Here is a 23,221-nt window from a genome sequence, read left to right as displayed (position 1 = left end):
GTCCCCTTTTTGCTACAGCGCACTCACTTTCTGAACCGTGTGCTTAGATTGTTCTACCAACTGAAGGAAAAGATGACGCTTTTAATACACAATATCACGATTATCTTTTTAGTAAACACTCCTTGCAAAACTCAACAAAATTAGATGAACTGATTTTTTCCATGTTGTAATAGATTCGGAGAAGTAAATGTGGTGTTATCTGTTTATACAATCTTTAAATATTTGTAATTTAATTTGATTGTCATAACTCTTTAAGGAGGTAGTTCTCCCTTCCCACAGTTGAGGGAACTGTATTTGTGGAAGGTTAAATCATCGGTTTAAAATACAGTCAGGGACTTCCCTGGTGGCGCAGTGGTTAAGAATCCGCCTGCCAATGCAGGGGACACGGGTTCGAGCCCTGGTCCGGGAAGATCCCACATGCCACAGAGCAACTAAGCCCATGCGCCACAACTACTGAGCCTGCGCTCTAGAGCCTGCGAGCCACAACTATTGAGCCCATGTGCCACAACTACTGAAGCCCTTGCGCCTGGAGCCCGTGGTCCGCAACAAGAGAAGCCACCACAATGAGAAGCCCGTGCACCGCAACGAAGAGTAGCCCCTGCTTGCCGCAACTAGAGAAAGCCCACATGCAGCAACGAAGACCCAAAGCAGCCAAAAATAAATAAATCAATAATTTAATTAATTAATTAAAATAAAATACAGTCAGGTAATGGAGCAGTCAGGCTTAACGATGTCGCTCCAACACCCAGACTCACGCTCTTTCTATGATACCACGCTAATTCCTGTCTCTACAGGAGGCTTTCCTCCAGGAGAGGACACTATTTTATACAATATGAACTCTAACAGCCGAATGACCATCATTTGACTTTCTTTAAATAAGCCGTTAAATCAAATGGGTAATTTATACTCACACTGACTGTTAGAAGAGCAACACAGCTAAACACATCCCCCCAAAAAATCATCAGAAAATGTTTCACAACTCCTAGACATTGTTGTCTAGGTAGTAATGTAGTGATAAAGAAGTGAACACGTATAAGAGACCATATCAAAAAGCCAATTATGATGACATGGAGAAACAGAGGGAGTTTGGGTTCTTGAAGGTATTGTTAAGTCATGAAATGAAGCAACTCTAGCAGTATTATATTTTAGACTTCTTATGGGAGATGCAGTCATTTCAGCATAATAAGGCATGAAACAAAAAATACATTGAGCTCATAAACTATAAAAAAAAATGTTTCACACACAGTGATGAAGAGTCAGGTATGTATAACAGAGATAAACACAAAATGAATGAATGCATTCAACGAAAACAGAAAGCCAGCAGCAAAGTAAAGGGGTTTGCTTATGAAACAGCCTAATTGTCCGGTCCCCCAACACTACCTTAAACTTATGTTTTATTCTTTGAAACCCTCCTTGGGGATGTAAAGTCCTGTTCATAATATAACCCTGATACTGAGGATGCACATGTGAGAGCAGCATCTCCCTTCCGCCTCCTCCCGCCAACCCACCTGGCATGCCGGATGGAGGCAATGGCACTGCTGAACTCGCTGTCGATGCTGCGGCAGTTGTAGAACTCCTCATAAGCCGGCCTGGAAGAGCCCTGGTACTCGATGCGGCTGATGCGGCAAATCCCCACAATCAGGATGACGAGCATCAGGATGAAGGCGACGCAGAGGGCGCCGATGATGATGTAGAGGGAGTGCCGGGGCATGTTGGTGAGGCTCTCCGCCATGTGCCCGGACTTCCACTGGATGTCTGAAGGCAGAAATAAGCAAACGGCTGCGGATGAGTTGTGGCCTTTTGAATGGGAAGGACTTTCTTGTCCTCACATCGGGAACCTAAAATATAAGGGCTGTCCAAGCTGGGAAGAATTGTTTTCTATGGATAATCCAGACCAAAGGCCTTACTGTATACGGACCTCTTACAAATCATTAAGAAAAAACAGGAACATGCCATAGAAAAGTGCACAAAGAATATAAAAATGAATTCACCGAGGAAATACAAGTAGAAACTTCTTCAGCTTCATAATTATTTTTAAAAATGCAATTCCTATATCAGTTCCCAAATATTATTTTTAAATTTTGATAATCACAGTTGACAGGGGTACAGAAATGGGGACTGTGTGAATGGATACACAGCCCCTGGGCGGACTGCATGGAGTTTCCTTTGACCCAGAAATTTCAATGTTCTGAATTTATGCTGAGGAAATGGTCCTATAAATGCATAAAGCCCTGGGTGCAAGGATCTTCATCTCAGCAGCACAATTTTTAAATGTTAGATTACCAACTATCACACATTTAGAAAAAAGTTCAGAAAATAGCACAGACACCCATGTACTCACCACTCAAAGTTAATAAATGTTCCTATTTGACCTTTTTTTTTTTTAAACATCTTTATTGGAGTACAATTGCTTTACAATGGTATGTTAGTTTCAGCTTCACAACAAAATGAATCAGTTATATATATACATATGTTCCCATATCTCTTCCCGCTTGCGTCTCCCTCCCTCCCACCCTCCCTATCCCACCCCTCCAGGCGGTCACAAAGCACCGAGCTGATCTCCCTGTGCTATGCGGCTGCTTCCCACTAGCTATCTACCTTACGTTTGGTAGTGTATATATGTCCATGCCTCTTTATCGCTTTGTCACCGTTTACCCTTCCCCCTCCCCATAGCCTCAAGTCCATTCTCTAGTAAGTCTGTGTCTTTATTCCTGTTTCACCCCTAGGTTTTTCATGACATTTTTTTTTTCTTAAATTCCATATATATGTGTTAGCATACGGTATTTGTCTCTCTCTTTCTGACTTACTTCACTCTGTATGACAGACTCTAGGTCTATCCACCTCATTACAAATAGCTGAATTTCATCTCTTTTTATGGCTGAGTAATATTCCATTGTATATATGTGCCACATCTTCTTTATCCATTCATCCGATGATGGACACTTAGGTTGTTTCCATCTCTGGGCTATTGTAAATAGAGCTGCAATGAACATTTTGGTACATGACTCTTTTTGAATGATGGTTTTCTCAGAGTATATGCCCAGTAGTGGGATTGCTGGGTCATATGGTAGTTCTATTTGTAGCTTTTTAAGGAACCTCCATACTGTTCTCCACAGTGGCTGTATCAATTTACACTCCCACCAACAGTGTAAGAGGGTTCCCTTTTCTCCACACCCTCTCCAGCATTTATTGTTTCTAGATTTTTTGATGATGGCCATTCTGACTGGTGTGAGATGATATCTCATTGTAGTTTTGATTTGAAACCATAAAGAAGACCAAAAGACAACCCTCAGAATGGGAGAAAATATTTGCAAATGAAGCAACTGACAAAGGATTAATCTCCAAAATTTATAAGCAGCTCATGCAGCTTAATAACAAAAAAACAAACAACCCAATCCAAAAATGGGCAGAAGACCTAAATAGACATTTCTCCAAAGAAGATATACAGAGTGCCAACAAACACATGAAAGAATGCTCAACATCACTAATCATTAGAGAAATGACCTTCTTTGCTTTATATTTTTAAAGGTTTTTTTTCTTTTAAGAAATAAAATGTTATAGATATAGCTAGAGTCTCTCAGCCCCATATTCTCTCTCTACCCCACCAACAGACAACACAATTCGTAAAAGTGGAAAAATGGGAAACAACCTAAATATTCAGCTCTTAGTGAGACGGAGAGATATTCACCAAATAGCAAAAGAAAAAGAAAAAAAAAAAAAGGGTTACCAAACAGAACCTAGTTGTAGAGTACAATCACATATGAGCTTCCAACGTCTACCTTACTGAAAAGCTCAGGATGGAGTGATACCAATGATGAACATTTGTTGTTTTCTTACTATGCTAAGCTTTTTGAAAACATCTCATTTAAGCATCACACCCCCCGGAAGATATATTATTCCTTCTCCCCACTTTACAGACAATGTCTAGGAAGCTGACGTCACTTCCCGGGTGAGCATGTCGGCAAGTTTGGGTCCAAGTTCTTAGCCTCTGCCTCACACAGCAGTGTGCTAACGACAGTGATCTCTGAAAAGCAGGCCTGCATGGGATTTTTATTTCCTTCTTTACCCATCTCAGTCTTTTCCAACCAAAAAAAAAAAAAAGAGAGAAGAATGCAGTCCGTTTGTAATAATTAAAAAGTAAGCAATAAGTCATTTGAAGAAAACACCCATGGGATTATCTTCCAGCATAACTAGCAGAAGGGGTGTGAGCCTTGGGACCACACCAACCTTGCTTCCAATCCCAGCTGTAAGGTTTACTTGACCTCCCTGAGCCTCAATTTCTTCCGTTATAAGAAGATACTTGCAACATATACCCTATAAGCTTGCTGTGAGCGTTAAGTTAGAAAACGTGTAAAGAAAAGTAAGAAAGTCCACTGCTGGGCTCATGGTGGGTGGTCCCTAAGGAGGAGCAGCTGCAGTGGTAGAAGGAAGGAAGGATACAGAGGAGGAGGACCCTATCCTCTGAGGCACACACTCTGAGCTGAGGATTGTCGGGCATTGCCCTGTGCCCATTCAAAAAGCACCAACCTGGGCTTCCCTGGTGGCGCAGTGGTTGAGAGTCCGCCTGCCGATGCAGGGGACATGGGTTCGAGCCCCGGTCCGGGAAGATTCCACATGCCGCAGAGCGGCTGGGCCCGTGAGCCGTGGCTGCTGAGCCTGCGTGTCCGGAGCCTGTGCTCCGCAACGGGAGAGGCCACAGCAGTGAGAGGCCCGTGTACCGCAAAAAACAAACAAAAAAACCCCACCAACCTGGATGGGCATGAAAAAAGTGGATGGATGGACATAATCGCTGTATCTGGCACAGGTCAAGAGTGTCTAATTATGTCCCGTTTACAGACCTGCGTACAAATGGAATGGTTCAGATGATGTGACCAGGATTTGAAAGGAAGCTGTGAAGATTAAAAAGGGCTAGATAAGATCAAAGAGAAACTGAACTTGGGAAAGAGGATGCCTTCTCTACTTCACTCACACCGCCACCTCCACCACCATTACCTCCAGGCCATGACTTCCACCTTAGGACTCTGGGTGCTTGGAAATGGGATTCAGGGGTGGGTGGGAATGGGCCTGTCTTTCTGTGAAATCCTCAGGCCTGTTTCCACTGTCCCACTTTAGGTGAGAGTATTTGTCACCTCTGGGTCCTCATACTCTCATCTTAGCGACATCTTCAGTGTCACTGGAGTCTCAGAATCAGCTATTCTTTCCCTTGAAACGTTACGATCTGCACAAGAGCACAGGTAAACACCCAAACAAGGAACCGAGTGTGCAGAGCTTTTTCCTAGAAGCCTAATGGAACACTGACCCATGCCCTGAGCCTGGCTGGTTCCTGAGAGTTTGAGAAGAACGGGATGAATGAAGTGACTTCTGAGTGTGTGTCCAGATCTTCTGGCTCCTGAGTTTTACACCAAGGCCCTCGAAGTCTGGTGTTGCCACTCGAGCCTGCCTTCCTGATGACAAAGCCCGTGCAGCCAGCGCACACACGGGCAGATGGAACGACATAAATCACTGCAAGTTAACGGCCGCAGCGGAAGAGGGGGAGTGTTTCGTGAAACCAAGACTCAGTCCCAGATTGGCAACCCTTTCATCTGGCAGTAACCTGGTGCACATGGAGAGAGACAAGTCATCTTTCTGGCTGAAAGAGAAGCATGACTCACTTGATTGCCAAGTATTTCAACATTCTCTGAAAAATTCAGTCGTAGGCCAGAGTCCAGCACTCACAGGGTGTGCTGTAACACTCACTGAGCACTGTCACAAGGGCCGCCAATACTGTTTCTACTCCAGCTCGGGGGAGCGCTCAGATCCGATCGTGCGGCAGCCACACAAGTTCTTGATGAGTTCCTATGGTCAATCACACCTTTGTGTAAATAGCTTACACATCACACTGATTGTGTATAGACAGCCAGTGCACAACCGCACACGGCCACTGAAGCAGAAAACCAACTGTACTAGGTTACGTGCTCGGCACACCGCCCCAGGCCTGACAGGCTGCCTAAGTCGCTTGCATTTCTGACCATCTACTCTATTTCCCCAAACTCTGAATTCCAAGCTGTTTGGACTTTGGGGAAAACTTTCTCAAAATTTCTCCTGAACCTCTGTTTCTCCTCCCTGCCCCTGCCCTTTGCTTCTTCCACCCTATTGTCATCTGAAAGTTGTCTGATAAGTGAATGTGGCTGCTTTGCACGCTAGGTGGATTGGGAGGCAAGCTGGATCTGAATAAATCCAACACTGGGTCTGCGAGGCAGCGAATGTATCTGCAGCAGGTGGCTGCAGCTGCCGTCTCCCGGTCCATAAGCCATCGCTCTGCCGCATACAGGGGGTCCCAGTGCATGGATCATTTCCTATAGTGGCTGCGGCAGGGCTCGGAGAAGAATCATGCACCAGAGCATGCTGGAAGGGATGACCTCACCAGCCCCGGCACGTGCGTGACCAGGAACGCAGGCACACCAACTGTTCAGGGAAAAAATGTCGCACTTCTGGGTCTCAGGGAGCATTTGCATTTCGGTTTAAACTCAATCTGTTTGAGGTTTTGTATCATCTAAAGTGCTTTTGCCTTTAACATTTCAATCGGTACGAAAATAGGAGCTACATAGGGGCTGGACTCGGAGCCTTTGCTCAAGGTAAAGCAGGTAGTCAGCGGCGAAGCTGAGGATAAAACGAGACCCACCGACCACCTCCACTCCACCAAAGAGACCTCATTCGATAGACAAATTTAATTCTAAAATACATTTCCCACATCTGTTTTTTCATTTACCCAGGTGAATCTAGCTAGATTAATTTGTCCACCTACTTTTTAAGTCTTTTTCAGACTTAAAAAGAGTCTGAAAGTAAAGGAATGAAAGTCTGTTTTGAGTAGATGCCACTTAGTGACATCTTAGTTTTGAGTAGATGTCACTTAGCTAGCTAGATAATTTTTGAACCATCTGCGGCCTAGAATAACTGTGAGGCGGGATTTCAAATTTCTTTATGTTTTCTGTAGCTATAAGTTCGGTGGACAATCAAAACAGTCAATGAGACTGAAAAAAGTTAACACTCTCATTAATCTTCAGAAGATGCAGAAGCGGGGGGAATGGAAGGCACAGCTCGCCTCCCTCCTAGCGATCCCGTCACTGAACCAGTCATCAATAAGCACCTACTATATGCTGAGCACGGTGCTGATTGCCTGGGATAAGAAGCAAGGGGAAACTGAGAGAAAAGTGGGCTAAGCCACGAGGGACCAGAGCGGCACTGCTTCGAGAGGGGACGAGGGATTCGCCATCTAACTGGGGAATCGGGAGAGCTTTTGTGATGGGGGTCCGCAGCAAGTGTGGCTCTAAGGGTGAGTGCATAGTCACCAGGGATGGAGAACAGCAAAGTGAAGGCTGTCCCAGGCAAAGACCTGGGAGGAGGTGGAAAGCAGAGTGAGGAGCTGGAAGGAGGACAGGGTGGCCGCTCAAGGCAGCAAGGCAGAGACTGTCTGAGTGAAGACGGGGCACCTCCCCACAGTGTAGGGGCAGTCCTCCCAGTCCCATAGGCAAGAGTGTGGCCTTTGCTCTTTAGTCATTGATGTATTTTATTTTATTTATTTATTTTTTTGCGGTACGCGGGCCTCTCACTGCTGTGGCCTCTCCTGTTGCGGAGCACAGGCTCCGGACGCGCAGGCTCAGCAGCCATGGCTCACGGGCCCAGCTGCTCCGCGGCGTGTGGGATCTTCCCTGACCGGGGCACGAACCCGCGTCCCCTGCATCAGCAGGCGGACTCCCAACCACTGCGCCACCAGGGAAGCCCCACTGATGTACTTTAATAGCAACTTGGTGTGGGCAAGGATGGAAACAGTGGTTGCAGGGAGGGTCTGAGGGTTCAGATTTGTACTTTGAAAAGATGCCTCTTCCATTTACGACCACATAGATGAACTGGAGGACATTCTGCTGAGTGAAATAGACCAGACACAGAAAGATACATATTGCATGATGTCACTTATATGTGCAACATATAGGAAGAAATCCCCCAGACAGTAGAATGGTGGTTACCAGAGGCTGGGGAGGGGGTCGGGTGATGGAAGGAAGGGAGGGAGGGAGGGAGGGAGGGAGGGAGGGAAGGTGGCTGGGCGAGATGGGGTGGAAGCATGGGCAGTCACTGTTGAATGGGTGTAGAGTTTGTCTTGCAAGATGAAAAGAATTCTGAGGAAAGATGGTGGTGATGGTTGCAATATACACAATATAAATGTACTTACACTTAAAAATGGTTAAGGTAGTTATGTGTATTTTACCACAATGAAAAAATTTTTTAAATAATGAAAAGGTAAAATACTTTTGGAAAATTAAAAAGGAAGAAAGGAAGCAAAAAGAAAAGAAAGGTTGCTTCTGGCTGTATATAAGAAAGGGTTTGAGGGGCTAGGGTAGAAGCCAGGTCAGAGGCTACTGCGGCCTCTGGCGGAGCTGGTGGTGGTTTGGCCTGCGTGAGAGGGGTGGAGACAGAGAGGTGAAGGAATGTGGGTGTGAGTCAGGGGTGGAATTCACCAGACTATGCAGCTTGTAGAGGCCAGTGAGGAGAGACAAAGGTAGTGTCAAATTTCTTGGCCTTTGGCTTGTATCCCTGGATGGATGAAGTACCGCAGGCAAGCAGGGGACATGGCAAGACAACCAGGTTTGAGTGGAAGCTCATGAGTTTTGTTTTGTACATGCTGAACTGGAAGTGCCTTTAAGACACCCAAGGGGCGACATCAAATAGACAGTTGTATTATTTTGTTCAGCATTTTGGTTAATAAAAGCAAACGGTTATTGAGAGTTCAATGTGTGCTGAACAGTATTCTAAGTGTGTTAGGTCCTTTATTCCTCGTACGATGCTCCAAAGTGGACATTGTTACTATCTCCCTTTTATACAAGAAGCAGCTGGGACTCCAAAGAAGCCAGGGAAGGAGCAAAGTTGGTTGTCTTGGGTTTCTTCTTCCCAAAATGCATGGCATTTAATAATGCTTGAAGAAACCCATCAAAACAGTTATGTTATATGAGCAGTCTTTATTGTACAAATAGATTTGGTTCTTTGGTTCTCATTCTGGTATAAACTAGGATTTTTAAAAAATAAAACTCATTTGGAATTAACATATACACACTGCTATATATAAAATAGATAACCAACAAGGACCTACTGTATGCCACAGGGAACTATACTCAATATTTTTTAATAACTTATAAGGGAAAAGAATCTTGCCCAGGTTTCCACATGTAATAAGTGGCAAAACCTGAATTTGAACCACACACTTTGGCTCTAAACACTTAATAAGTAATGTTTTCCATACTGCACAATGTGGAAACCAATAGGGGCCAGACTGCATTAGAAAAAAAAGTTTAGAAAACCATATAAAAGCGTGTCACACTCGTAAAGTAAGAACTACTTCATGTTTTGTGCGTGTGGGAGAGACACTGTGTGCTATGTGCCACATCAAAATATATTTCTTACTGTGGGTTGCAGTCAGAAGGCCTGAGAAACACTGCCCTCTGCTATATGCATCCATCCGAACCCTTCAGGAAGGGAGGATGAAGATTCCCCTCACGGGATACCTGTATCTACCTTGCAACAGAAAAGTCAAGGTCTAATTACATCAATAACACTACACATCTACAGAATGCCTGTTATCCTAAAATAGTATGTTTGGAAAATCAGTAGTTATCTCAAAAACATCTAATTTATCAATATTCCATCAGAGGAGGGGAAATGTCACTTTGAATAGACACCCAGAGGCTGATCACTGCTCAGAGAGTGACAACTGATGATAGCAATTAAGGCAACCATTTACTGAGCACTTACTGTGAACCAGGCACTGTACTGCACTATGTTATTCACAGGTATTACCCCATTTATCAAGGCCTGTGGCTCAGAGCTCTTGTTTACCAGGAGTAACTACCTGAGCTGGGATTCAAAACCAGGACCGCACAAGTCCACAGTAATGTCCTTCCCGTAATCAGGCTGCTTCCCCACATCTAGCCACGATCGCTTCCCAAGAGGTCAGTGGAGGATGCAGCCTTGGTGTTCAAAGTATTTAGTAAGGTAATTGTGGATTAAGTGGGACTTGCGAGTCAACTTCAACCCCCAACACCATTGCTTCCAAGAGGAAAAGTTTTATTGGCAAAGAGCCAATATATAAATAAATGCTCATGAAAAATTCAAGAACCCCTTCATTTGACTATTTCATTTTCAAGAATTTATCCTACTGATATTCTCACTCAAGAATATATAAGAATTTTCACTCTACTGCTGTTTTTAATACCAAAAACCTGAAAATGAGTTATCTATCAATAGGGGTATGATTAAATAAATTATAGAGCATCTAAAAAATGGAAATACTGTCTGGTGTTAAAAAAATTGAGGAAGATCTGCATAAGCCAACATGGATAAACACTCAAGATATAGTACTAAGCATAAAAGCAAGATGCTGAACAGTATGTACAGAATAGCCCCATTTGTACGGGAGAAAATGGGACTTTATACAGTGACTGAAAGCATCTGGAAGAATCCACAATAAATGGGTAACAGTTGTTACCTTTGGGGAGTGAAGTGGGGAGTCTCCACGGGGAGGAAGATTAATTAATTTTATTTTGTTTGTTTTCTTTTTTATTGAAGTATAATTGATTTACAATGTTGTGTTAGTTTCACGTGTACAGCACAGTGATTCAGTTTTATGTATATATATATATGTGTGTGTGTGTGTATATATATATATATATATATATATATATATATATTCTTTTTCAGATTCTTTTCCCTTATAGCTTATTACAAAATATTGAGTATAGTTCCCTGTGCTATAAAGTAGGTCCTTGTTGGTTATCTATTTTATATACAGAAGTGTGTGTATGTTAATCCCAAATTAGTTTTGTTTTTTAAAAATCCTGGTTTACACAGAAATGAGAACAAAAGATCCGAATCTATTTGTATGATAAGGACTGCTCATATAACATAACTGTTTGATGGGTTTCTTCAAACATTATTAAATTCCATGCATTTTGGGAAGAAGAAGCCCCAGATATCCAACTTTGCTCCTTCCCTGGGTTCCTGGAGCTACCTGCACGAAGTCTCACAGCAACTCCTGTCACATATGAAGACCCACCCTTAGATGAGGAGAAGGCAAGAGCTGTTTCATTAATCTTTATATCCTGGGCACTATGCTTAACGTCTGACAATAAGAGGGCCTTGGTTATTCATTGACTGCATAAATCCAAGATGCCCTGTTCCCCTATTTCTCAACTGCAGAATGTCATTAATTCAATAGTTTAACCATAGATTCAACTGCTCAGTATATAGAACTAGCCAACTCTCAGTCAGCAGGACTGTCTGTAACTCTAACTGTATAGACCTTAAAGCTCCAACACAAATGATACAAAACATTCCACTATGTAGAGAATTATAAGAATTTTGAATTTTAGACTTCGATTTTAGGAAGGCAAAAGTTTTATTAAAATCCTCCCCAAATTTTTTGATCAGTCCAAAAGTGGTTAAGAACAAGTGTCAGAATTAAAACTTCAGCAGGCTTGTTTTGTCAGTTTCTAGAACTTAGGGTTTGCATTTGTCTCAGAATATGTATAAAACATCATAGCTGGGCTTCCCTGGTGGCGCAGTGGTTGAGAGTCTGCCTGCCGATGCAGGGGAGATGGGTTCGTGCCCTGGTCCGGGAAGATCCCACATGCAGCGGAGCGGCTGGGCCCGTGAGCCATGGCCGCCGAGCCTGCGCATCCGGAGCCTGTGCTCCGCAACGGGAGAGGCCACAGCAGTGAGAGGCCCGCGTACCGCAAAAAAACAAACAACAAACAAACAAACAGAAAACGCATCATAGCTACTCTCATGATCCTTTTAGGATAGTTCTGGATCAATGTTTTTGATGGTTTTGATAAATATGTGTGGTCTGCTAGATTTCTGCTTCTTATTACTGATTGGGGACCAGATAATAACTCTAAAGGGCAAATTTCTAAAAACGATCCATTATTAGGGTAAACGTTAGGAATGCGAGCCATGGAACCACTAAAATGGTGTTAATTTGCATGTCAATCCCATTGAGGTTTCTGAGTCTACTGTTGGCTGATGACAAGTAGACTCATTTCCACATGCAGAGCCCTTCCTTCCCTGGAATCTGCACGAACTCTCAGTGTGTGCTTGCGAGTGTCACACACGTATTCTATGAATTCCTGAATTTCTCTTTTCCACGTGCAATAGGAAACATCCTATGGTGTTTTGTAAGGAAAAGGCAATAGGAAGTGCCTGCCTTATTATAATCTGTGCTCTCTGGCAGAGTAGGACACTACTTTGAGGGTGAATCCAACTGGAAGGAAGAAAACTAACCGTTTTATTTAATCCTTCATTTTATGGATGAAGAGACTGAGCTCCAGAGAGATAAAATGACCTTCCTCCTGCCTGGTGATTGGTTGGGTGGCAGGACCAGCCCAGATCCCTGTTCTTAAGAGCAGCACCCATTCTATTCACCAAATCCTGCCCCTTTAACCAGTTTAAGTTATGTTTATGCGAATACTTATTACAATGATTGGGATGATGCTGTAACAGAAAAAAAGTAATGCTAAATCATCTCCAAATGTTACCATTTTTAAGAACAAATGGGAGTAAGGGCACGCTGCTGATAAGGTGCTATGGTAGGCCAAATAGTGGTCTCCCGAAGATGAACACATACTATTCCCCAGGATCTCTGATTATGCTACCTTACACGGCAAAAGGAACTCTGCAGATGCGATTAAGCTGACGGTCTTGAGATGGATAGGTTATCCTAAATTACCTTCATGGGCCCAAAGTAATCACAGGAGTCCTTATAAGTGCAAGAGGGATATGAGAGATCTGGAGAAGGAAATGTGACAATGGAAGTAGGAGTCAGAGAGATGTGATTGTGGCTTTGAAGATGGAGGAAGGGGCCACGAGCCAAGGAAGGTAGGCAGCCTCTAGAAGCTGGAGAAGGCAAAGAAGAAGGTTCTTTAGAAACTCCAGAAGGAAGACGGTCATGTTATGTTTCAAGCCATGAAATCTGTGGTAATTCGTTGCAGCCGCAGTAGGAAACAAATACAGGTGGTCAGGGAAGGCATCTGAGAAGGTGACGTTCAAGCTGAGACCTAAAAGCTGAGAAGGAGACAGCTGTGCTAAGATCGCAAGGAAGAGAGCTCCAGGCATGGGGAACAGCACAGGCAAAGGCCCTGATGGCAGGAATGAATGGGACCTGCTCAAAGAAGGGAAAGGAGGACAATGTGACTAACGTGTAGTGAACAAGAAAGGAGGGCAGGTGAATGGCCTCGGGAAGCAGAGGTCAGGCTGGTGGGAAGCCCCATTACTGCCTTTGACAACTCGGAGCCTGCCACGCTATGGAGCTGCATGGGCCACGGTTCTCCCTCTTCTCTGCTTCACCTGAGCTTTCCTCTTGAGACTTACCAACCTGACCTTGTGTCATTCAGGCACCCTTCTCTTGGTTTCTAGCCACTTCAGAAGATCACAGATGTTCAGGGTTAGAAAGAAACCTCAGAGACCATAGGTCCCATGGCTCATACAGGACAGGAGACCTCTTATATCTTCTCTGCCCGCTGACAGTCCAAACCCTGCTTCCACTTCTGCTTTGAATCCATTCCATTGATTCAGATCCATTTCTCTTGGCACTGGCCACCAGCTCCACCTGTGTGTTATCGCAAACCTTATATGCTTATTCTCCATTCTTATGCTCAGGTCAAGGATGGAAGCATCCAACGTGGGGACCCAGTAGAGCCTAATCTGTGATGACATTTATTCTGACACCTTTGGCTGAATGGAGGGGTGCAAATGAGATCATCAAACGGCAAGTGCTACTCTGGGTGAACAGAGAACCCAGGTGTGTGCTGAGACGTGTGATGGGTCCCATCACACCCAGCTGCTCAGAGCGGCCTGTGCCCTCTGACAAGTGCCAAAGGCTAGGGTTTGCCAGGAGTAGCTCATAGTATAAGGGCTGCAGCGGCGCAGAAGGAACGAGAAGCAGCAGCTAACACTTATTTAGTGCCTACTGCATAGCACAGATCTGCGCAAATTTGCCTCCGTTAAGCCTCACAGCAACTTTTCTATCACCATTTTACAAGTAAGGAAGACAAGGCTGAGGTACATTTGTCCATGACGGAGCTAGACCGTGAAGCCAACTTTTGTCCTTATTATTCCATCCTTGTATATCTTTTGCCTATCTTATCCATCACCAGAAGGAAGTAAAGCTAGATTTTTTTATAGTTATAAGATTTTACTTCAAAACTTCTTAAGGGCATCCTTTGTGTTCCTGACTTCTTCACACCGAGGATTTTAAAATTATACATAGATATTCCTCTGCCCCAAGGCGTGAAACTTGTCATTTCACAGAATTATCAAATTTTATAACGAAAACTGGTCCTATTTTATGGATAAGTACACTGAGACTCAGCATAACTGAATGCAGCCGCACCATAAGTGCCACAGCCAGGGCGAGAACCGAGGTCCTGGTGGCCCAAATCTGGGATCCTTCCCACCAACTGATCTCACCAGACTGGACTTAACATCCTATACCTACTTTAGTCTTAACATCCTGCATCAGTTCACAGCCCTGAGCACCTGTACCACTGGAATCCCTTTCCTTCCCTTTCTTCAACAACAGAGTGTTTCAGTTGGTCCTAAAACCTTTCTGTATAGGGGTATTTGGAAAGGATGAGCGGGAGACCTAAAAGGAATTCCTCTCTTCCTCTCTCAAGTCCTGAGCCAAGATGAAAGACAAAGAGTGAGCAGACAGGAGCCCAAACAACACCTTCATTACTGGTCAAGTTGATGCTGAAGAATATGGTCCATATTTGCGGATAAGAAGGTTTCCTGTTACTGGCCATGCCCCACTTGAGACACACACCAAGAATTAGACAAGCCCGTGCAGTCATAGGCAGTGCTGGACCACCAGTGAGGGGCCTGTTCTTGAAACATGCACAGCGTGGAGGAGTAGAGGCAGCAGACAGGCCAGCCCAAGAGGCAGACAGACAGGGCTGTGTATACTGATCTGTCTCCTTCCAAACTCACACAGCAGATGAGCTGTCTTTGCCTGATGAAGAGTAAGAGAGTGGGCGAGAGGGCCCAGGAGGGAGATTTGATGACACAGCCAAACCCAACGACCCTGACTAATTTAAATGGGAAGAAAATACACCTCAACGCTGAGATTTTAGCGATGCACAAAACAATGAAAACCCAATTCCAGGGCAGTTCTCATTTTCACCTCAGTCCTAGCAGATACATGATTTTAATATATAAACTCCTGATCCTGACATTGTCAAACTTCTGTGAGTCCATCTGCAGAGAACACCTCGCTCTAAGCAGCTCAAAGTATTTTTCAGAGTTTCTTTCATGCGCTCATCCTCACCAAACTTTTCTCCAGGCAACTGATGGAACCTAAAACGTTTGAAGACACTTGAAGACAAAAAATGCAAAGTGAATTTACATTCTGTGTGGGTTTTTTTAATGCTTTCAACACAAAGACTCTCTTTTCTGATGCGATTCTAATGCTTCTCTGCTGAGCACATTTTTGGCTGTCTTAGCAGCCGCGAACTCTGGATGACATCTGCACATTCTCATCCTGGTGGAAAGGCTGGATTCAGACTCAGGAAGGAGGGAAGCAGCATAACACAGTGAGCCAAGGTCCTCAACTGGGATCCGGGAGGCACGGCGGGGCTCAGGGTACCCCTTGGGCCTCACTGCCTCACCTGTGAGTGCTGTGGGGCTGGCGCATCCTCTTCTCATTGAATGAAAATGTAACGGTAAGTCACAGAGGCTGAGCAGCAGAATACTCACGGATTTCGCAGTTTGCTCCCACCCAGCCACGTGGGCAGTGGCATGTATAACCGTTGGGCTGGTCCAGGCAGGTACCGGCGTGATGGCAGGGGTTACTGTCACATTCATTGATGTCGATGTCACACTCTTCACCTAAGGAGATGAAGAAAAGCGGCAGTGAGCCAGGCTAGCTGCCCCAGCAGCTCTGTCCCCCGTCACTTCTCCAGCTCAGCAAAGATCTAAGGCTGGGGTCATGATCTCCTGCAATGCAGCCCAACTGGCTGTTTGTATAAAGTGCAGAACTCTCCCAGAATTCCAGACAAGGGATCCTTTACTTAAGTAAAGCTTAAAAAATAAAAAGAAATGGCACCGGTAAAAAGAATCTCCTTTAATCTTTTGAATTCATTATCTGAAGCTGATTCCCATATCTGAATAAACCTTTTGACGTCTATCGGAAAAACAAACTTGGGCTCCTGATTTTACTAAAGAAATATATTTTGTTTTGGATTTAGTCAGCTGGATCTTCTTATTTGTTTTTCTGAAACTCCGGAAAGCCAAAGAGCTCACAGTTTATGGTTCTTTTCCTTTTGTAGCCAAGTGTTTGATTGTGTAAGTCTGGGCATTTGACTGTTCTCTGGATAGTTCTAGGTCACAGACGTGTGCCTAGCCTGAGTCAATTATGAAAATGTACTCCTCTTTCCAAATCCCTGGAAATGCTTCTGGGAGGGATTGAAATGCTGAGGGAGAACATCAGGGCCCCCTAAGGAATGACAGTTGTGATGTCTGGGGTGAGTCCAGTCCTGAAATAATCTCCCCTGGGAAATGGTCCCCGAGGGAAGCTCACATCTGCTCCAGTCCATCCGTCCTTCCCCCATAATGAAAACCGTGACCTGGGGCTCCTGACGCTGCTACACCCAACATTTAGGGGCATCTTTGATCCCCTCAGAGAAAGCCTAGTTTAAACTAACAAACCAGAACATGGGCTGACATCACTGTGGTCCAAAGACCAACTTACAAGAAATAGCTTGTTAGTAGAAGTTACACAAACAAAGCCATCTTTGTGTGATTTTAAAGCGTGTGGATGAGTCAATACAAAACGGGTACACCTCTTAAAGATATCACATCGAAGCTGAAGAAAGGATACTTCAAATTGAGGCAATCTTTCTTAAAAGTGTGAAAATGAGAAAAAGAAAACTTTAAATATACCTCCATTTGCTTAAATAAATGTAAAAAGTGATATATACATATTTTTAAAATTCCTAGCATTGCTATAGTCATCGACTAAAACAAAAGAGCAAAATCAAATATTCTGTCCATTTTCGAAGGCAATATTTCAGTGTACACTTGGGTAATTACTTCCAGGCTTACTTAATTAGTATTAAAGAGCTTTTCTGTCTGCCATTGGTTTACCTCGTGTTTATAAAACCACCATATGTCACTCACAGACCATTTTCGAGGCAGAATCTCAAACTAAAATGGTTCACGTCTGTTTCACTTCACACTTTTTTCATACCTGGCAGCGGACTGTTTTATTTTTAAAGTAAAATCTGTCAAATAAAACATTTACTATGTCTAGGTCCTACGAGATTGCTTATAATTCAGTATTGTCTAAGCGAATTTGTTTCCTGCAATAAATATAGTCATTTCTGTCAATACGAAAGACATGAAATTGATTGCCTCTTACTAACCTCTTTCAAAGGTTTTCTGTCTATTAATGGGGCAATCACTCTGACTGGAAAAGGGCATAGACTAAACTATTACAAATGGCATTACATGGTAGACTAGTTGAAGAGACATATAAACAGGAACGTGCTGAGAAGCAATAAAAGGATGAAATCAAAGGCCTTGACAAATACACACATCAGTACTGCTTTCCATCCATTTAGGAAGACAAGCTTAATTGAGGTATTTACTAAACAATAGCTTTCTTTTCCTGGCAATCTGAATACTGCAAATTCTGAAATAAGATGCTCTGTTACCTTTTCAGCAATAGCTACAGAAATGGCCTGACTTCTCCCTACTTCTATAGCCTAGCAAAACTCAAAAGCCCCACCCTGCTTCAGGAATTTAATGTCAGTGTCAAACCCTTTTAATTCCCTAAATTTTGGGCGGTTCTAGAGCTGTCAGTCCAGCCCACCCAGTCCTGCTCTGGTCCAGAGCTTCCCCAGGGAGGTAAATGCCAAGTTCAAGTTCAGAGCAGCCCTAATACATGTTTTGGCTCGTAGACCTCTAAGTGGCTCTAATATAGTTGAGAGAAGCCTAAGATCCTCAGATTTATCTCTTCTTGGCACTCACTGGATTGGAAAGACTTGGTAGGAATAGAGAAGGGCAGGAGAAAATAGGATGAACTTTTTCTGTAGACATTCATCAAATATCTAAGACCCAGGAACCAAAGAACCATGGCCCAGAGAGAGTCCCAAACCTATCCCAGTCTGGCTTTCATCACCACAGTGTTCTTAGAGCTATACTTGGGATTCAGTGACATTAGTTTATGATAAAACTCCATGCCAGTCAGGAGCCCAAATAGCTAGCAGCTATTTCCACAGCACATGTGCCCTGAACCGTGGAGCAATGCACAGATTGACTCTGTTGGCCCATTTTACAAACTAACACGCCTACACTTCTGTCTGAATCAGTTACCCCCAACTGGCCTGCAGCTGAGGACTTCACGGTGTCACATGCTGGTGGTGAGCATATGGGGTGATTCCGATGATGGGGCCACCCAAGGAAATTTCCAACCGGAAGACTTCCAGAGAGGACTGCTCTTCTCTGCCTCACAGTGCTCACGCACTTTGCAAGGTAACTGAAGATTTATTAAGAACTATAGAGACTAATTTTGGTTTCATTTATGCTTCCCTGTATTAGGAGTATTATGTTCTTACATACATTTCAACACCCCACCATTCCATCCCCAAGCAATATGCATTCTAGTTAATTTTAGTAGAAGAGTTCTTAGTACATTATATCACCTTTCTCCACGCATAAATACTTAATATAGTAAATAATAAAAAATACTTAATAATACTTAATACTTAATAAATCTTTATGCTTTTGCTGGCTTAAGCCAGATGACTTTTTCGTTGAGTTGCTTACTTTTTTATTTGAGTGGGGAAAATCAGTTACTTTTGAATCACCGTTGTGCTTGAATAACATTTGTAAAGAGAATACAAAATGAAATTTCTACTTGACTAAGGCTGGAAATCAAAGTCTGAACTTTAAATCTTTTCCTATTGCTTTTCAATCTACTACTTTCTAAGAGGCAATCTGTATAGTAGGTATCAGCTTTGGTAGTATTTATGCAAATTTACAAGTGTACGGTTTAATTCGGTATGCTTTCCTCAGATAAATTAAAATGAAAAAGATAAGTCAGAAGTCTCTGCTGTCAGTATATCCTCGGGTTAACAGAGCCCACACCAAATGATATCAATGAAAGTCATTATAATCATAACACCTAGTATTAAATCTAAGCCTATTATGTGCCACGCACTGGAATGGGTACTGTAAGTATAACTCCTTCATACTTCACAAGCATTTTATTCTAGATGAAATGAATCTAATGACTTACTTGGAAGTTCTGCCACAATGGAGCAACTGGAACCTGTCTTGCCCTCCCACTGTAAATAATTACACACGTGGACAAAACATATATTAAAAAAAACACTTTAAGACATTAGACAACAGGCAGTGCATGGCTGTGATTGCTAAGAGGAGACAAACGAACAGCTGAGTACCATAACCACTCTGGCATTCTAAATTCTGAACCAATTTAGAACACAACAGTTTCACTGAAATGTGGGGAGTAACTGGAATTTGTGGAGGCTGAGGTAGCTGTAATTTGTAGGAGAGACCACTACAGAAGGTAGAGCCACTCAAAAAAGGAGCATCAGAGATATGATGCATCCCTGAGTTTGTTGCTGAATACTGTGTGCGAGTAAGTTGGAACTCCACAGGCATGGCAAACAAGAGGAAAGATGAACAGTTCCCAAAGCACACAGAGGACTGGGAAGTATTCAAACTCTCACAGGTTGGAATGCAGACATTTCATTGGCCACCCAGTGCATTATGGGAGGAAAAGGTCACACCTCAGTAGTAGGACATAACTATCCCTAAAGGCTACTAGAGACTCCAAAATACAAAAACAAACCTTGAAAATATCAATCAGGTCAGCAAGTAACTTACCTACCTGCCACAGAAAAGGCCAGCACTTTTAAAAGATATCCAATCACTCAACAACTTAACTCACAATGACCAGCATTCAAAAAAAAAATATCAGATGTACAAAAAAAAAGCAAGAACATGGGACCTATAACCAGAAGGAAAATCAGTCAAAAGACAGAGGTCCAGAAATAACAGATGATGGTGAGTAAACAAGACATTTGTTCAAAAGGTGAAGGAAAACATGGGGAAAATGAGGATAAAAATGGAAGATATTAAAAAAAAAAACCAAATGGAATTTCTAGATGTGAAAAATTCAATATTGTCAAAGATAATATTAAAAGAGAGAGAGAGAAAGAAAAAAAGCTACAGACGAATATCCCTCATGAATACAGACACAAAAACTCTGAACAAAATATTAGAGGACAGGATTCGGCAATATACAAAAAGAATTATACACTATGACCAAGTGGGTTTTATTCCAGAAAGGCAAGATTAATTCAATATTTGAAAATTGATCAATATAATCCATCATAATAATATGTTAAAGAAGAAAAATCATAGACTGATATCAATTGACGCAGAAAAAGCACCTGGCAAAATTCAACACCGATTCATAACTAAAGCTATCAGCAAGCAAGGAATAGAGAGTAACTTCCTCAATTTGATTAAAAAAAAAATCTAAAAATCCCTAGAGCTAACATTATACTTAATGGTGAAAGATTGAATGCTTTTCCCCTACGATTGGGAACAAAGCAAGGATGTCTGCTATCACCACTCTTACCCAAACTAGTGTGAGGAGTTCTAGCCAGCGTAATAAGACAATAAAAGGAAATAAAATTTATACATATCAGAAAGGAAGAAATAAAACTGTCCCTAATTTCAGAAGACATACCTACCTATGCATAAAATCACAAGGAATCTACCCCTCAGAATCCTAAAACTAGTAAGTTCATCAAAGTCAGAGGATACAAGATAAACATACAAAAATCAGTTGTATATCTACACACTAGCATTGAACATGTGCACACCAAACTGCAATTCTATTTATAATCACTCAAAAAGAGAGAAATATTTAGTTGTACATGTATAGGAGTTACATACTGAAAACTACAAAATGCTGATGAAGAAATCAAAGATCTAAATAAATGGCGTGTCATACTGTGTTCATGGACTGGAAGACTCCAAACAGTAAAGATATCAATTCTTCCCAAATTAATATACAGGTTTAATACAATTCTTATTAATACCTCATCAAAATCTTTTGTAAATATAGATAAGATTACTCTAAAATTTATATGAAAAAGCAAAGACACTAGTATAGGTGAAACAGTTTTGAAAGAAAAAGAGTAATTGAGAAGAATCATTCTGCCTGATTTCAATGGTTATTACATAACTGCAGCAATCAAGGCTGAGTAGTACTGACAGAGGAATAGATACACAGATCAATGAAAAACAATACAGAATCCAACCAGACCCACACAAATATGGCCAACTGAGTTTTGACAAAGGTTTAAAAGCAATTCAATGAAGGAAAGATAGCCTTTTCAACAAATGGTGCTTGAGAAACTGTACTTCTATAGGCAAAACAAAAACAAAACCCCTCTAGTTGGAAGGTCCCAGGAAAGAAAGCAGACTGTGAGCCAAAGCAATCTTGAGAAAGAAAAACAGAGCTGGAAGAATCAGGCTCCCTGACTTCAGACTATACTATAAAGCTACAGTAATCAAGACAGTATGGTACTGGCACAAAAACAGAAGATAAACTCATGCACCTATGGTCAACTTATCTATGACAAAGGAGGCAAGGATATACAATGGAGAAAAGCCAGTCTCTTCAATAAGTGGTGCTGGGAAGACTGGACAGCTACATGTTAAAGAATGAAATTAGAACACTCCTTAACACCATACAGAAAAATAAACTCAAAATGGATTAAACACCTAAATGTAAGACAAGACACTATAAAACTCTTAGAGGAAAACACAGGCAGAGGACTCTATGACATAAATCACAGCAGATCCTTTTTGACCCACCTGCTAGAGAAATGGAAATAAAAATAAACAAATGGGACCTAACGAAACTTAAAAGCTTTTGCACAGCAAAGGAAACCATAAACAAGACGAAAAGACAAACCTCACAATGGGAGAAAATATTTGCAAACAAAGCAACTGGCAAAGGATTAATCTCCAAAATATACAAGCAGCTCATACAGCTCAATATCTAAAAAACAATCAACCCAATCCAAAAATGGGTGGGAGACCTAAATAGACACTTCTCCAAAGAAGACATACAGATTGCCAGCAAACACATGAAAAAATGTTCAACATCACTAATCATTAGAGAAATGCAAATCAAAACCACAATGAGGTATCACCTCCCACCAGTCAGAATGGTCATCATCAAAATATCTAAATGCTGGAGAGGGTGGGGAGAAAAGGGAACCCTCCTGCACCATTGGTGGGAATGTAAATTGATACAGCCACTATGGAGAACAGTATGGAGGTTCCTTAGAAAACTAAAAACAGAACTATCATATGAGCCAGCAATCCCGCTACTGGGCATATACCTTGAGAAAACCATAATTCAAAAAGATACATGTACCACAATGTTCATTGCAGCACTATTTACAATAGCCAGGACATGGAAGCAACCTAAGTGTCCATCGACAGATGAATGGATAAAGAAGATGTGACACATATATACAATGGAATATTACTCAGCCATAAAAAGGAACGAAACTGAGTTATTTGTAATGAGGTGGATGGACCTAGAGCCTGTCATACAGAGTGAAGTAAGTCAGAAAGAGAAAAACAAATACCGTATGCTAACACATATACAAGGAATCTAAAACAACGGTACTGATGAACCTAGTCACAGGGCAGGAATAAAGACGCAGAGGTAGAGAACGGACTTGAGGACACAGAGGGGGAAGGGGAAGCTGGGACAAAGTAAGAGAGTATCATTGACATATATAACCTACCAAATGTAAAATGGATGGCTAGTGGGAAGCTTGCATAGCACAGGGAGATCAGCTCGGTGCTTTGAGATGACCTAGAGGGGTGGGATAGGGAGGGTGGGAGGGAGGCTCAAGAGGGAGGGGATATGGGGATATATGTGTACATATAGCTGATTAACTTTGTTGTACATCAGGAACTAACACAACAGTGTAAAGCAATTATACTCCAATAAAGATGTAAAATAAAAGAAAAAATGAATGCAGACTGTGAAAAAGTAATCTAACAGTACTTACAAATGTATGAAACAACCTCACTGCAGGGTTGGGGGCAGTGCTGACTTAAGTGACTTTGGAACGAG

At 42.4% G+C, this 23,221-nt stretch overlaps 1 protein-coding gene across 1 annotated transcript in view; it reads right to left on the bottom strand.

Moving 5' to 3' along the window:
• Nucleotides 1-23,221, bottom strand: part of DNER (delta/notch like EGF repeat containing) — a gene marked incomplete at its 5' end in the record, with an annotated part of 323,030 nt that overhangs the window by 5,905 nt on the left and 293,904 nt on the right. Inside the window, 2 exons of the mRNA XM_082657723.1 lie at nucleotides 1,509-1,755; nucleotides 15,775-15,906. Coding sequence (XP_082513849.1) covers nucleotides 1,509-1,755; nucleotides 15,775-15,906 — 379 coding nt within the window. The remainder of the gene's footprint in view (nucleotides 1-1,508; nucleotides 1,756-15,774; nucleotides 15,907-23,221) is intronic.

This window comes from Grampus griseus (assembly GCF_964374135.1).
Source record: "Grampus griseus genome assembly, chromosome: 7".
Classification (NCBI taxonomy): Eukaryota; Metazoa; Chordata; class Mammalia; order Artiodactyla; family Delphinidae; genus Grampus; species Grampus griseus.
This window is presented reverse-complemented; position numbering and strand designations above follow the sequence as displayed.